We start from the raw sequence: 12,253 nt of genomic DNA, 5'->3' as shown, positions 1-12,253 counted from the left end.
AAATGAACTTCACAAAAAAGCCTTTTATTATATTCTCAGATGAGACAGAGAAATTGAACAGTTTTTTTGTAAATTCAGGTAATTATCTTGGGATTTTATTTTATTTTCTCTACAGATTGATTCTTAAGAGAAAGGTAAGCAATGAAGAAAGCTCTCAGTCTGAAAATGAAATAATAATCATACTAATGGTAGTTAGCATTTACCTAGGGCTATAAGATTTGACAAATACTTCAAAAATATTAACTCATTTTATCCTCAAAACAACTCTGGTAGTCAGGAGGTGGTATTATTATGACAAGTAAGGAAAATGAGGCTGAGAGAGGTTATATGCCTTGTATTAGGTTACAAACATAGTACATGTCTATTATTTAATTCTGATATTCCTGCCTCTGTGTCCAGTCCTATATATACTATACCACAGTCATTCAGAGAGTTTCCTTTCTCCTTGCTTTTGACTATCAGAAAGTCTTGTTATCAAACATTTTATTGTAGCATTGGAAAAGAATTGACCCCTTCATATCAATTAGTCTCAACTATCTTCTCTGTAAAATGAAGGTCCCAGACTAGGTGATCTCTATATCCCTTCCCAGCAGGAACATATGATTCTGTGGTCTAAGAAACTCCCATTTTTTTAATAATGTAAAGACAAGAAGAGCTAGTTTTTTCTTTCAATATTCTGACTCTATTCTTAAATGTGGCTAATATTTTAATATACCTTTGCATATTGAATTTTAGCTGTGCAAGCTATATTTTCCCTGAGGAAACATATATAATTTTATTATAAAAATGTTAAATTTAAATAATTTGGGTGGAAATAGTATGACTTCTTTTGAAGACCAATTCCTTTAGTGGGCTAATTTTGTTAAAAGCTCAGAAATTGAGACATTTTACTTAAGAATAAGGTTTTGCTAATACAAGCAACCATGTGATCAATGACATTTATTCATTCCTTTAAAATGTATAAAGCAATTTATATAAATATCTCATTTAAATCACACAATAAAATCCTGTGAATTCAGTGTTATGGGTGTGGACTCCTCCAGTGTCATCCTCAATTCTGTCCATTCTCCTGTTCCTTGCATCTAACCAATTGCAAAGACTTGTTCATTCCCTTTCCCCCTCTAGTTGCTTGGTTGTCTCCATCCACCTTCAAATTGTGTATTTCCAAGGTGTCAATCTAATTTAGATAAAGGATCCACATTTGTTATTTTGGCCAATAGCAACTCTCAAAGGTTGCCTAAGGAATGAGAAAGGGTTTAAAAATGTGGTGATGAAAAATGTGGTCATGAAATCTTGAAATATTCAATATTCATATGCCTTGACAATTGATCAGAAGGGCTTAGCTGAGGATTCCATTTTCTTTTTCTGAGATCATAAATCTAAGGTGTATCAGATGCTTTTAAAAAATCTTTGTACTTGCATGCTAATTTTTAAATAGCTTATAATATATATTATAATACCTTGTAATATAGTATTTTCCCCAAAGCATACAAAGGCATAAGAAATGCTCACCATCAATTGGCAGCTGACTCAATAGCTCCTCAATTTCTTTATCTGAAAGTCTGATGTCCAGATTTCCAAGAACCTGGTCCAGTTTGTTGACATCAACATTCCCTCCTTCAGGAAGAAGAAAATTGGAGAATGTAATTATGCTAGAATTCATTCAATCCTAAATGTATATACATATATAATAAATAGTGAGAATTCAAAGCCAAGTCAAGCCAGAAAGCACTTATAAAGTCATTCCTATGTTCCAGGCACTGTGCTAAGTGCTGGGAATAAAGAGACAATCAGAAGCACTCTGCCTGCCATCAAGCAGCTCACAATCTAATGAGGGAGACAAATAAGAAAACTATGAAATTATGCAAAAGAGTTAAATGTTGTATAAAGACTACAAAGAATTTCAGAAATAGATTCATCATTCCCAATTGATTGAGGGTGAGATAATACAAACAACAATTCACATTGTAAAATACTTTTCAAATATTCCTGAAATGCTTTTTCAGAGGCACAGAAACAATCTCTAAGGGCACACATGGGGAGTCACTGGGAAAGCTAGGAAGGTGATCAGTTCAAAGTTCAGTAAGGACTGAACTGGTAAAGCCTAACGAATGCTTTATGGCAAAGCAGACATGGAATCTCCAGACTTCTGGCTAAGTGGTTTGAAGTTCTCTGCAGTCACAGAATCTGGTGAATTGCCTTCTATGGGCTGGTTGCATGTAAAGAATTGCAGGTCATGAGGCAGAAGCTCTGAATCAATAAATTGGAAGGATGATAGAAATCACATTATAATCATTAAGAAGAAATAAAAGCTTCTCACTCACCACTGAGGTTCTGCAGAGCATTCATTACATTCTTCTTATTCACCTTTTCATTGGCTGTAAAACAAGGCACAATTCAGGTCACAGAGGAAGTAAGAGAGAATAGAATAATGGCCCAAAGTTCATCATTCTATAAAGCTAGTCCATGTAGAGTGACCTGTTCTTTCCTTGTTCCCACCAAATGAGAATAGCTTTGCTTCTGATAGGTATTATTTCAAAAGCTCTTCACTGGAGAACCATTTTAGAGGAGATAATAGAGAGCACTGTTGTGGAAATGGGTTGTGTTTTTAGTTGGTGAAATGATGACTCCTTAATTTAAATTAATTACATTTATTCATTCATTTAATATATAACTTTTGTTTTAGAAAGTATATGATGAATTAAACAACCTAATTCCAATATTGTGTTTCTCTGAGACATTCTCTGAACACCTGTTCTCTTTTGCATATTTAATTTATTTTATTTTAATTAAAAAATTTTAAACCCTTACTCCATCTCAGATTCAATAGTGTGTTTTAAGGCAGAAGAGTGCTAAGGACTTGGCAGTAGGGGTTCAGTGACTTGCCCAGGGTCACACAGCTAGGAAGTTACTGCGGCCTGATTTAAACCCAGGACCTCCCATCTCTGGGATCAACTCTCAATCCACTTAGCCACCCAGATGCCCCTTCCATATTTTATTACATGTTTCATTGATGCTGTTTTCATTCTTTTATTCTTTTTTCCCTTGCACCACAATTCCTATATCTTTTTCTTCCCTATAACTGCCATTCCTTTTACCCCCAGAAAGAATCAAAGTTCATGGCAAACTTAAATACCATCAAGAAAAACAAATCCACACACTGGCTATGAGTAAAAACATGTATCTTTTACTCTTCACTTCTTCCCTGGAATTTTTCTTAGGCCATGAGTTCCTTTCAATACAGTAAAGTTAATATTTTAATATAATTATTTCTATATATCCATGTACTATTAATGTTTATTTAGTAAATTTCAACTTCATTAATGCACAGAATACCTTATAAAATCTGAGGTTTCTGGGTTTCTCAGATAGATTAATTCAATTTACATTATTCCTTATGGAAAAAGTCATTTTGTACTCAACCACTTTTGGTTCTCAGTCTGCTTTCTGGGATAATTTAATGATGAGTTCTAAGGTACCACAATACTTTTTGTCTCTCTTCATAGCTGGATTTCCAAATGTTGTATAACTCTGTAGCCATTTTAAGTGGAAAACCAGTTTTTTCTCTTTTCCTGCTCAGTGTTTTGTTGGTAACATACGAAGTTTGAACATTAGTGTGACTTTTAAAAATATTTTTCTACTTTGGTGAAATTTTTTCCACTAATTTTTTGTTGAGCCTTGAGCATCTTCTAAGTAACTTGTCACATCAGTTGTAAATAGTGATAGTTTTGTTTCCCTGCATTATTCAATTAATTTTTAGTTGCAAAAAATGAAACTACATTGCAGTAGCTAGAACTACAAATCATAGTGATGATAATGGAGATTCTTGAGATACCTTGATATTACTGTGAAAGGCCATCTATTTCTCCTCCTAGTGCAGTCCTGTTCATTTCTAAATAGAACAAATCTAGGGAAATGCTTCCCTAGAGTGTCTCATTTTAAAGAGATGCTGAAACAAGTTCAAAGGTATCTCTTTGGCAGTTCTCTGCCATGTTGCAGACAGCACAGTGCTAATCTCTCAGTCTGAAATTTGGGTTTCAACAATGGCTTATTTGACTACTAGCTTTTTGATCTCAGACAAAACACTTAACCCCACTGGGTCTCAGTTGTCTAATCTATAAAATGAGGAGGTTAGAGTTGATGCCCTCTAAGATCTCTTGTTGCTCTAAATATATTAGCAACTCATCCATCCCACCATAACTTGTGTGACTTTTGTCCTTGTTCTCCCAGAAGTTTGCCAAAGTGGTAACCACTCAACTTGCTGGGAGGTTTCTTTTCCTTCTCTTGACATTGTAAGTAGTGGAACACTTTATTTCTGCATTTGTCAATTCCTGAACCTTCCCATGTTACCCCCATATTTTACTTCTTTTCTTTTCAATTCCTCATTGTTTACACTTTCTTCCTTGGCAACATTTGCCATGAACCTCTTTATTCCCCTCAGTTTGATGCTCAATTTGAATTGAATTGTCCCTAGTACTCATGGATAATTCCTATAGTCTTATGACATAAAGGCAGGTCAAGATATGTATAATGGATATTCCTTATCTACTTCATCTTCCTTGTGTGCATGCATGGTCTATATAAACTCATGACTAGTTACAGCGCTCTTTTCAAGAGATTCAGTGATATTTCAGGCTTTTAATGACATAATGAAATGTTATTCCAAAAGATCACTATCTGTAGAATGTAACCATCTACCTAGAATCCCTCTTCAACATGGACTCTTCAGCAGATCTTCATCATTGTGCTGAATACCGCTGTGATGACGTATACCCTTATTGTCTTATTCATCTGATATTTTTGATCAGAGACTCCTTGAACAAGGGTATTTCTGTTATACCTTTCAAAGAATCTTGAATGATGTTAATATAGGGAGAGGAGATAACTTACTGAAAAAGAGACTTCAAGATATTCCTTTGCTCTGTTCAATCAAATACTTTTTCATAATGAGCAAACACTAGGCAAAATGGAATCTTGCATTTTTTTTTCATTTTTTCAGTCAACTACAAAATGACCAAATGTGGTCTATTGTTGAATGCTTTCTTGCAATCACCTGCTTGTTTCCCACTAATACTCCCATCAAGGATATTGTTGAATTATGCATAGATGAGTCATGTAAATATTTTGTATTGGTTGAAGAGTAGGCATATGGGTCAGTGAATGTTTTTGTCTTCTCAGTCACCTTTTGTTTAGCATTTATAAAGCCCAAGATTTTTTCTTTCATGTCTTCCTCTCTCACATGTTTCTTATAGAGGCATCTATATTGCCCAAAACCTCAAACTATCTTAACACTATTTAAGTTTAAAATACACCAAGACTTTGGGACACTCTGTATATCCGTCAACAATGTCATAGTTGTGTCTTCTCGAGGCCAAAGATGTATAATTAACACCATGACCTTATCCTAGTTTGTGGTGTTTGAGTGAAAATACTCTCTTTCTAATTCACTTAATGATGTTTTAGAGTTCACTAACTGAAATTAGTGTTTTCATCCTAAACTAATGTTGCTACTTCTTCACTTGGTATATCAGCCAAATATGTACTAACAAAAGGTATTTACTTGATTCCTTTGGTTTTTCTAATGTGGAAGCAGATTTAGAGTAAACTGTCTATAATTGCCATTCATCTCATTTTGGGCAACTATATTTTATCTTCATTGTTAATTAACTGTTCAAATAATGCAAGATTGAATTCTATGTCTTTCTTACCATGATGATCTCAATTTATATTTTACTTAGCATATTCTTAATATTTCAAGAATCATATACAGATTATGACAAAATGATTTCACATTCTTGTTATATTCTGATCTCTTTCTTGATAATGCAGTGGTATTACAGTTTATAGCTCATTCAGTGATTACTCTTAAATCAATAATTAGTCTTTTATAATATTTTAGATATCATCTCTTTCCTTTTTTGGAAATACTCTTTGATGCTTCCCAACATCTACCAATTCTTTTCTTGAAGGTGTTCCTGATATAAAAGTATAACATTTCTGTGCAGTCTAAAAATCTCTGGTCTCTCTATTTCCATTATTCTCAATCCTTGTCCTAAATTTTACACTAAGGGATTTCATACAAACATTGTATGAAATCATATTTCTTGTTGCTATGGGAGACTAACTCCTCTTTAAGCCCTTTAACTATATCTATTGTTTGATTTAGTTACAAAGTGCTTTTGAAATATTAAGTCATTTTATAATTAATGACAATCCTGGCAGACAGGTACTATCATTATGTCCATTTTATAGATGAACAACCTGAGTTTGGGAGATGTTAAGTGTCTTGTCTAGGGTCACACAGCTAGTAAATGTCTGATGCCTGATTTGAACTTACGTCTTCCTGATTCCTCACACAGAACTTGATTGCAAGAAGCATCTAGTGATCTCCAGTACTTTTAGTGCTTTGAATTGCATTTATTTAACAAATGCCCATTTCTAAAATGTTTACTATGTTCAGGGCTATAGGACTAAGAAGATTTTTGAGGAATCACCCATGAAGAGTAACAATAAAGCTGAGATCTGGACACCAATCCTTTATTCATTCCCAATCTGATTCTCCTTTCAGTTTATAACACCCTTCCTCTTAAGAGAAGCCTGAGGAATCTTTTTAACATTAGCACAGGCAAAATTCATACAGACAATGGAATATTGTGAATTTGTATATTTTAAGGAGAAAGTTTACTAATTATTTCTTTGTTAGCAAGAACAAGGGAGTTCAGGCTTGCCTTTCCAGAATCTATTATAGAACAAGAACTTGAATAAATGTCCAGGGGGCAGGTAAGACCAAAACTTCATAAAGAGTGTAGAGTTTGACCCCTTGGGGAATACTCCTATATGCCTCTGCCCTGAGACAGAAAACCGGAGCAATTTTGACTCCATTTTCCTGTCAGACTTCTGCAGGATTTTTGGTCCAGAATCTCCAGCTCCTTTGCTAGCCTCCTTGCTTGGACTGAAATAAGATCACTTTCCATTTCAGGCAATACTGAGTTAGTTATATATCATTGCTGAAGTCTACTGTCTTCTACCTTCTCCCCCTCACTTCCTTTATTGGTATTCAATTCTATTCATTTGTTTTCATTTTATTTGCTCTGCTTTCTCTTTAAAAATTCTTAGGCTCCTGAGTTGTTAAACATGATATTAACTTTCACTGGTTGCCCTGAAGTTGAAGAACACCATCCTAGGGAGTAGTCAGAAGCATTTTTCTTTAGCCAGCATGAGACATTTCCACACAAGGAAGCCCAAGTTTCCCGGCTGGCTACAGTGGAATCTGCCACACTCACCGCCAATTGGAAGGTGTTTTAGGAGATCTTCCTGTTCCTCTTCTGTCAGTTTGATCCCCATGTCCTTCAGAAAGTTGTTCAGGTTTTTAACATCAACGTTTTCTGTTAATAAAAGTTAATAAAAGTTAATAAAAGAATAGTGAATGGTGGGAATGTGAGGAGTACAAAAGATACTACCTAATCCTGTATCCCATCATCTCTAAATCCAACAAGAAGAGAAGAGTCAGCTTTTGGGATGAGCCTAACAATGCAGGGAAAATCACTTGTGAATTTAGAAACACAAAATATTTTCTTTTGTTTCAGGAGACTATGATAGGCTGAAGAGATTTACAATGAGGAATATGAAATAGGAATTAGAGAATTAACTGGTGAACTGTGGCAAGATCAATAACTACTTGATCTATATTATTTTGCCTAACAAGTAAGGTTTGATTTTCTTTGCCTTTATCTTAATGGTTTTAACTCGTAGGAATGCAATCTGACACTTCATCCCTACTTTGGAGACCTAGAACTTTTGTATTTCTCAACAGCAGGAAAAGTGAAACATGAAACTGGTGATTGTGTTCTCAGGAATTCAGGACTTGGTACAAAGAGCCTGGAGAGCATTTAGGAAGCCTGGAGAGGGATTTAAATAGAAATGATCATTTGACAGATTTATCTACAATTGGTAATTCCACAGCTGTTATCCTGAACTCCTGACACTCTCTCCTCCTCCATATTCAACCATTTGCCTAATCTTGCTATTTCTCCCTTGATAACAACTCTCCTATCACCTCCCTTTCCTCTCTACTCACACAGCTACATCCTCCATCTCTCCTCTGAAAGATGTTATAATTGTCCATATCTGTTTCCTCAAGAGTATCTTCCCCTTCCACTCCATCTCTGATACAGCTGCCTAACTGATTGTCTTTAAGCACAGATCTATTGACCATATCGCTCAGTAAGGTCCCATTTCCCTATTTCTCCTGAATCAAATATATAAACTCCTCTCTTACTTTCCCTGCCTATTTCTTTTCCTGACATATGACCTTCCATTTCTTGTTTCTATATTATCTTCCTAGTTGTCCCCCCTTCTTTCCTTAATTCCACCTTAGAGTTTCTCTCTCCCTTCTGGATAGCCTCACTCTCTGCTTCCTATGATGAGGCTTTCCTGATTTTCCCAGTTGTAGGCTGCCTCATTGTCAAATTATGTCACCTATAATCTCTCTCTATTTAGATATGTACATGTTGCTTTGCAGCAGAAGGTATCGTGAGCTGTATTTCATTATTTTTGTATTTTTTTTAATTTCCTGTGTCTACAAGAGACCCAGTGGACATTTACTTAAATGTTTTTGCAAAGTGATTATCACTGTGGATATAGATCAAGAAATTATTAGTAATATATACTGTTAAGAGAGCTTTTTGAGAGGGGAAGTAACTTGTCCCACAATCACAGCCAACAGTCTCAGAGGCAGAACTTATATCCAAGTTGTCTTGACTATAAGGCTATATTATATATCTGTTCACTATGTCATACTTCCTCTCATAGAGTTATGGGAAAAATATTGATTTGTTACTTGACTTCTCTTCCCTGCATCTCACTCACCTTGAATTGTTTTTGCATTATCTATAACTTCATTGAGGTCGATCTTCCCATCAGCTGTAAGAGAAGGCATAGGTTAGATGGAGTCTGGGTGAAGAAAAATAGCTTTTATTTACATTCTGAAAATATGAGATAAACCAGAGGAACTTAAGTTTTTATGAACTCAGCTTTCATCTTGTTTTTTTTTACATATGAATTTTTAAGAGGCAGCTAAGTAATCAAGCTTTCAATTTGTAAATTGAGGCTAATAATAGTAACAACAGTAGTTAGCATTCATGTAGGGCTTCAAGATTTGTTATGTGCTTCCCAAATATTAACTCATTTTATCCCCCACAAAAACCCTGGAAGTCAGGTACTATTCTTATCATCACTGCTTTACACATAAGGAAACTGAGGCTTGGAATGTTACATGTCTTTGCTTGGGTTACAAACCTAGTACATATCTAAGTTACTGAACACTTTTATTCCAGCCTCTGAGGCCAGTCCTATATACAGCACACCACAGTCTTTCAGAGAGCTTTTTTTCCCCTTTCCTATTGAAGTTCAGAACTTGTCAACAGGCATTTTAATTTGACAGATCTGATTCAGGACTTTCTAGGAGGAAGATACAAAAAATTGGATCCTTTATATCTTGGCCTAAACTTTTTATACTATAAAATGAAGGAACTGAATGTGATGATCTCTTTTTCCCTTTCCAAAAGGGAAATAATATGGCCCTGTGGATAGGAAAGTTCAAAAAATTTTTTCTTATAAAACAAGGATAAGATGTGAATATTTTCTCTTCATTCTTGAATGTGATTAATAATTTATTGTTTCTTTGCAAATTGACTGTCTAGATAGCTGGGTAAGCCATATTGTTTGTGAGGAAACAAATCTATAATTGTATCATAAAGATGTTAAGTTTAAATGCCACTTCAATTTCTCAGGTGGAAATAGTATGGCCTCTTTAGGAGACTAATTCCTTATAGACATTCTCAGGAAATCAAAGTTTTCTCAAAAGTATACTAAGGCATAAGAAATGCTCACCATCAATTGGCAGGTTACTTAATAGCTGCTCTGTTTCTTTATCTGTAAGTTTGACTCCCAGGTTTCCCAGAACCTCTTCCAGTTTGCTAACATCAACATTTGCTCCTTCTGAAAGAAGAAAATTAAAGAACATAACCACTGAAGCATTCATTAAACTCTCATTTTATGTTATTCAGTGTGTTAAAATGTGGGGATTTGAGGCCAACACCAGTCAACAAGCATTTCTTAAGTGCTTTCTCTGTGCAAGGCACTTAATGTTAAGTGCTGGAAGTAAAAAGAAAAACCAAAAGTACTTTTCCTGCCCTGGAGCACAGTCTAATGAGAGAGACAAATAAGAAAATTATGAAACTATGCCAAAGAGTCACAAATAATGCAAATACCCTTTATAAAAAATTTCATAAGTGGATTCATCATTCCTAGTTGTTTAAGGGTGAGATAATACAAATAACAATTCATATTTTTAAAATAGTTTTCATGTTTTTTTCAAAGGTACAGCAACAATCTCTTGGGACATACATGGAGAATAATTGTGAGAGCTATGACGATGACAAGTAGCTATAATTATGGTCTATGTGATCCTGGAGAAGTTTCTAGAGTGCTGTGTAATGAATGACTGATGAAGTCTGATGGATTATGTGAAGAAATATGAAGTTCTCGATAGTCACATAATCTGGTGGATTGCCTTCTTCAGGCTGGTAGTACATAAGGAATTGGAGATCATGAGCAGAAAGCCTGATTCAGTAAATTGGAGGGAAGAAAGTCATATTACAATCACTAAGAAGAAATAAAACAGTTTCTCACTCACCGCCAAGTTTCTGCACAGCATTCATTACATTCTTCTTATTCACTTTCCCATTGGCTGTAAAACAAGGCACAATTCAGGTCACAGTGCAAGTAACAGAGAATTACAACAGTAGCACAAAGTTTATCATTTTGTAAAGCTAGCTTGTAAATATGATTCTATTCCTTCTTTCCTCCCACAAAATGAGAAGTGAAGAAAAAGGAAGTGATCTAAAGGAGGTTAATCCATTCTTTTCTTAAACATGGATGTTTCTGTCCCTGTAGAAAATCCATTATAGTGAATGAAGGTTTATTGCAGAGAACAGCTTTACTCCTAGTAGGTATTATTTCACAAGCTTGTGTCTCAAGAACCATTTTAAAGGACATAAAGAGAGCACTGGTGTGGAAACATGCTGTTTTTTTAGTAGGTGAAACTGAATCTAAATAACATATAACTTGTTTTAGAAAGTATACATATAACAAGCTAGTTCCAACATTGTGTTTCTCTGTGACTTTTTCTGAACTTTCCTTCTCTTTTGCATATGTATTACTTTCTTCATTGATGCTATTTTCACACTTTTATTCTATTTTTCCTTTCATCACGATTCCTACATCTTTTTCTCCCTATGTGTTTCATCCTTCTATCCCTAATAAGAACATTACCTCATGATAAGGAAAAATAATGTCAAGAAAAAAAACATATCCACACACTGGGTATATCTGAAAATATGGGTTTTGTTTTTATCTCTAGTCTAAAATTTCTCTGGGAAGACTTGATAATTTAATTCATTGCCAGTCTTCTCAAGACAGAGATCCAATTTTAAGTCTTTCACAGTTGCTTTTGTTTATTTTCTAATCATTTTATAAATTGTTTTTTTGGATTCAGCTCAGTCCCCTCAGGATCATTTCATAAGTCTTCTCATGTTTCTCTGAAGCTCTCCGATGTGCAATTTGTAACAGTACAATAATATTCCATTGCATTTTTATATGTGATAATTGCCTTAGCCATTCCCCAACTGATATAAAAACTCTAGACTTCCAGATTCTTATTATCAGAGAGGGAGCTTCTAATCATTTTTCTTAACCATTACCTTAGGTCTTAGTTTCAATTCTAAGTCAGAAATTCAACAAGGGCTAGACAATTGGAGTTAACTGAGTTGCCTGCCCAGAGTAAGACAGGCAGGATGTGTCTGAAGCCAGAATGGAACCCACGTCTTCCCAACTCTAGGATTGGTATTCAATTTACTGTGTTACTTAGCTGCACCAATATTTTTATTTTTCACTTATGAGTCCTTTGTTGTCTTTCTCTAAACTCCTAAAGAACATAAAGTAATTAGCCATATGAATGGTACCGATGGAATAAAAACTTCACTGATTCCTTTGACCATAATCCCCAATTGTTTTCCAGAATGTTTAGAACAATTGTTTCATCAGGAGTGCATTAACATAAGGTTCTTCCAAGGGCCTCTCCAAATTTTCTGAATAATTTTACTGATTTAGCTAATATTGCCATTTTCATTATATTGACATGGCTGACACATGAACCAATTCACTTCCCTTTATTTAATACTGTACTTTTGTA

General features: G+C 34.7%; 1 protein-coding gene across 18 annotated transcripts in view; it reads right to left on the bottom strand.

Moving 5' to 3' along the window:
* EFCAB3 (EF-hand calcium binding domain 3) overlaps window positions 1–12,253 on the bottom strand; it is a 722,802-nt gene that overhangs the window by 271,460 nt on the left and 439,089 nt on the right. For 17 of the 18 annotated variants that reach the window (XR_008916397.1, XR_008916396.1, XR_008916398.1 and 14 more), the window contains 6 exons: window positions 10,697–10,750; window positions 9,892–9,999; window positions 8,869–8,922; window positions 7,284–7,385; window positions 2,325–2,378; window positions 1,513–1,617 (listed from right to left, as the gene is read on the bottom strand). Coding sequence is in view for 15 of the 18 variants with exons in the window: in XM_056817026.1 (XP_056673004.1) it covers window positions 1,513–1,617; window positions 2,325–2,378; window positions 7,284–7,385; window positions 8,869–8,922; window positions 9,892–9,999; window positions 10,697–10,750 (477 nt within the window). In the remaining 3 variants the exon portion in view is untranslated. The remainder of the gene's footprint in view (window positions 1–1,512; window positions 1,618–2,324; window positions 2,379–7,283; window positions 7,386–8,868; window positions 8,923–9,891; window positions 10,000–10,696; window positions 10,751–12,253) is intronic. The other variant, XM_056817036.1, reaches the window with a different exon arrangement.

The sequence above is a fragment of the Monodelphis domestica genome, chromosome 2 (assembly GCF_027887165.1).
Source record: "Monodelphis domestica isolate mMonDom1 chromosome 2, mMonDom1.pri, whole genome shotgun sequence".
Classification (NCBI taxonomy): domain Eukaryota; kingdom Metazoa; phylum Chordata; class Mammalia; order Didelphimorphia; family Didelphidae; genus Monodelphis; species Monodelphis domestica.
This window is presented reverse-complemented; position numbering and strand designations above follow the sequence as displayed.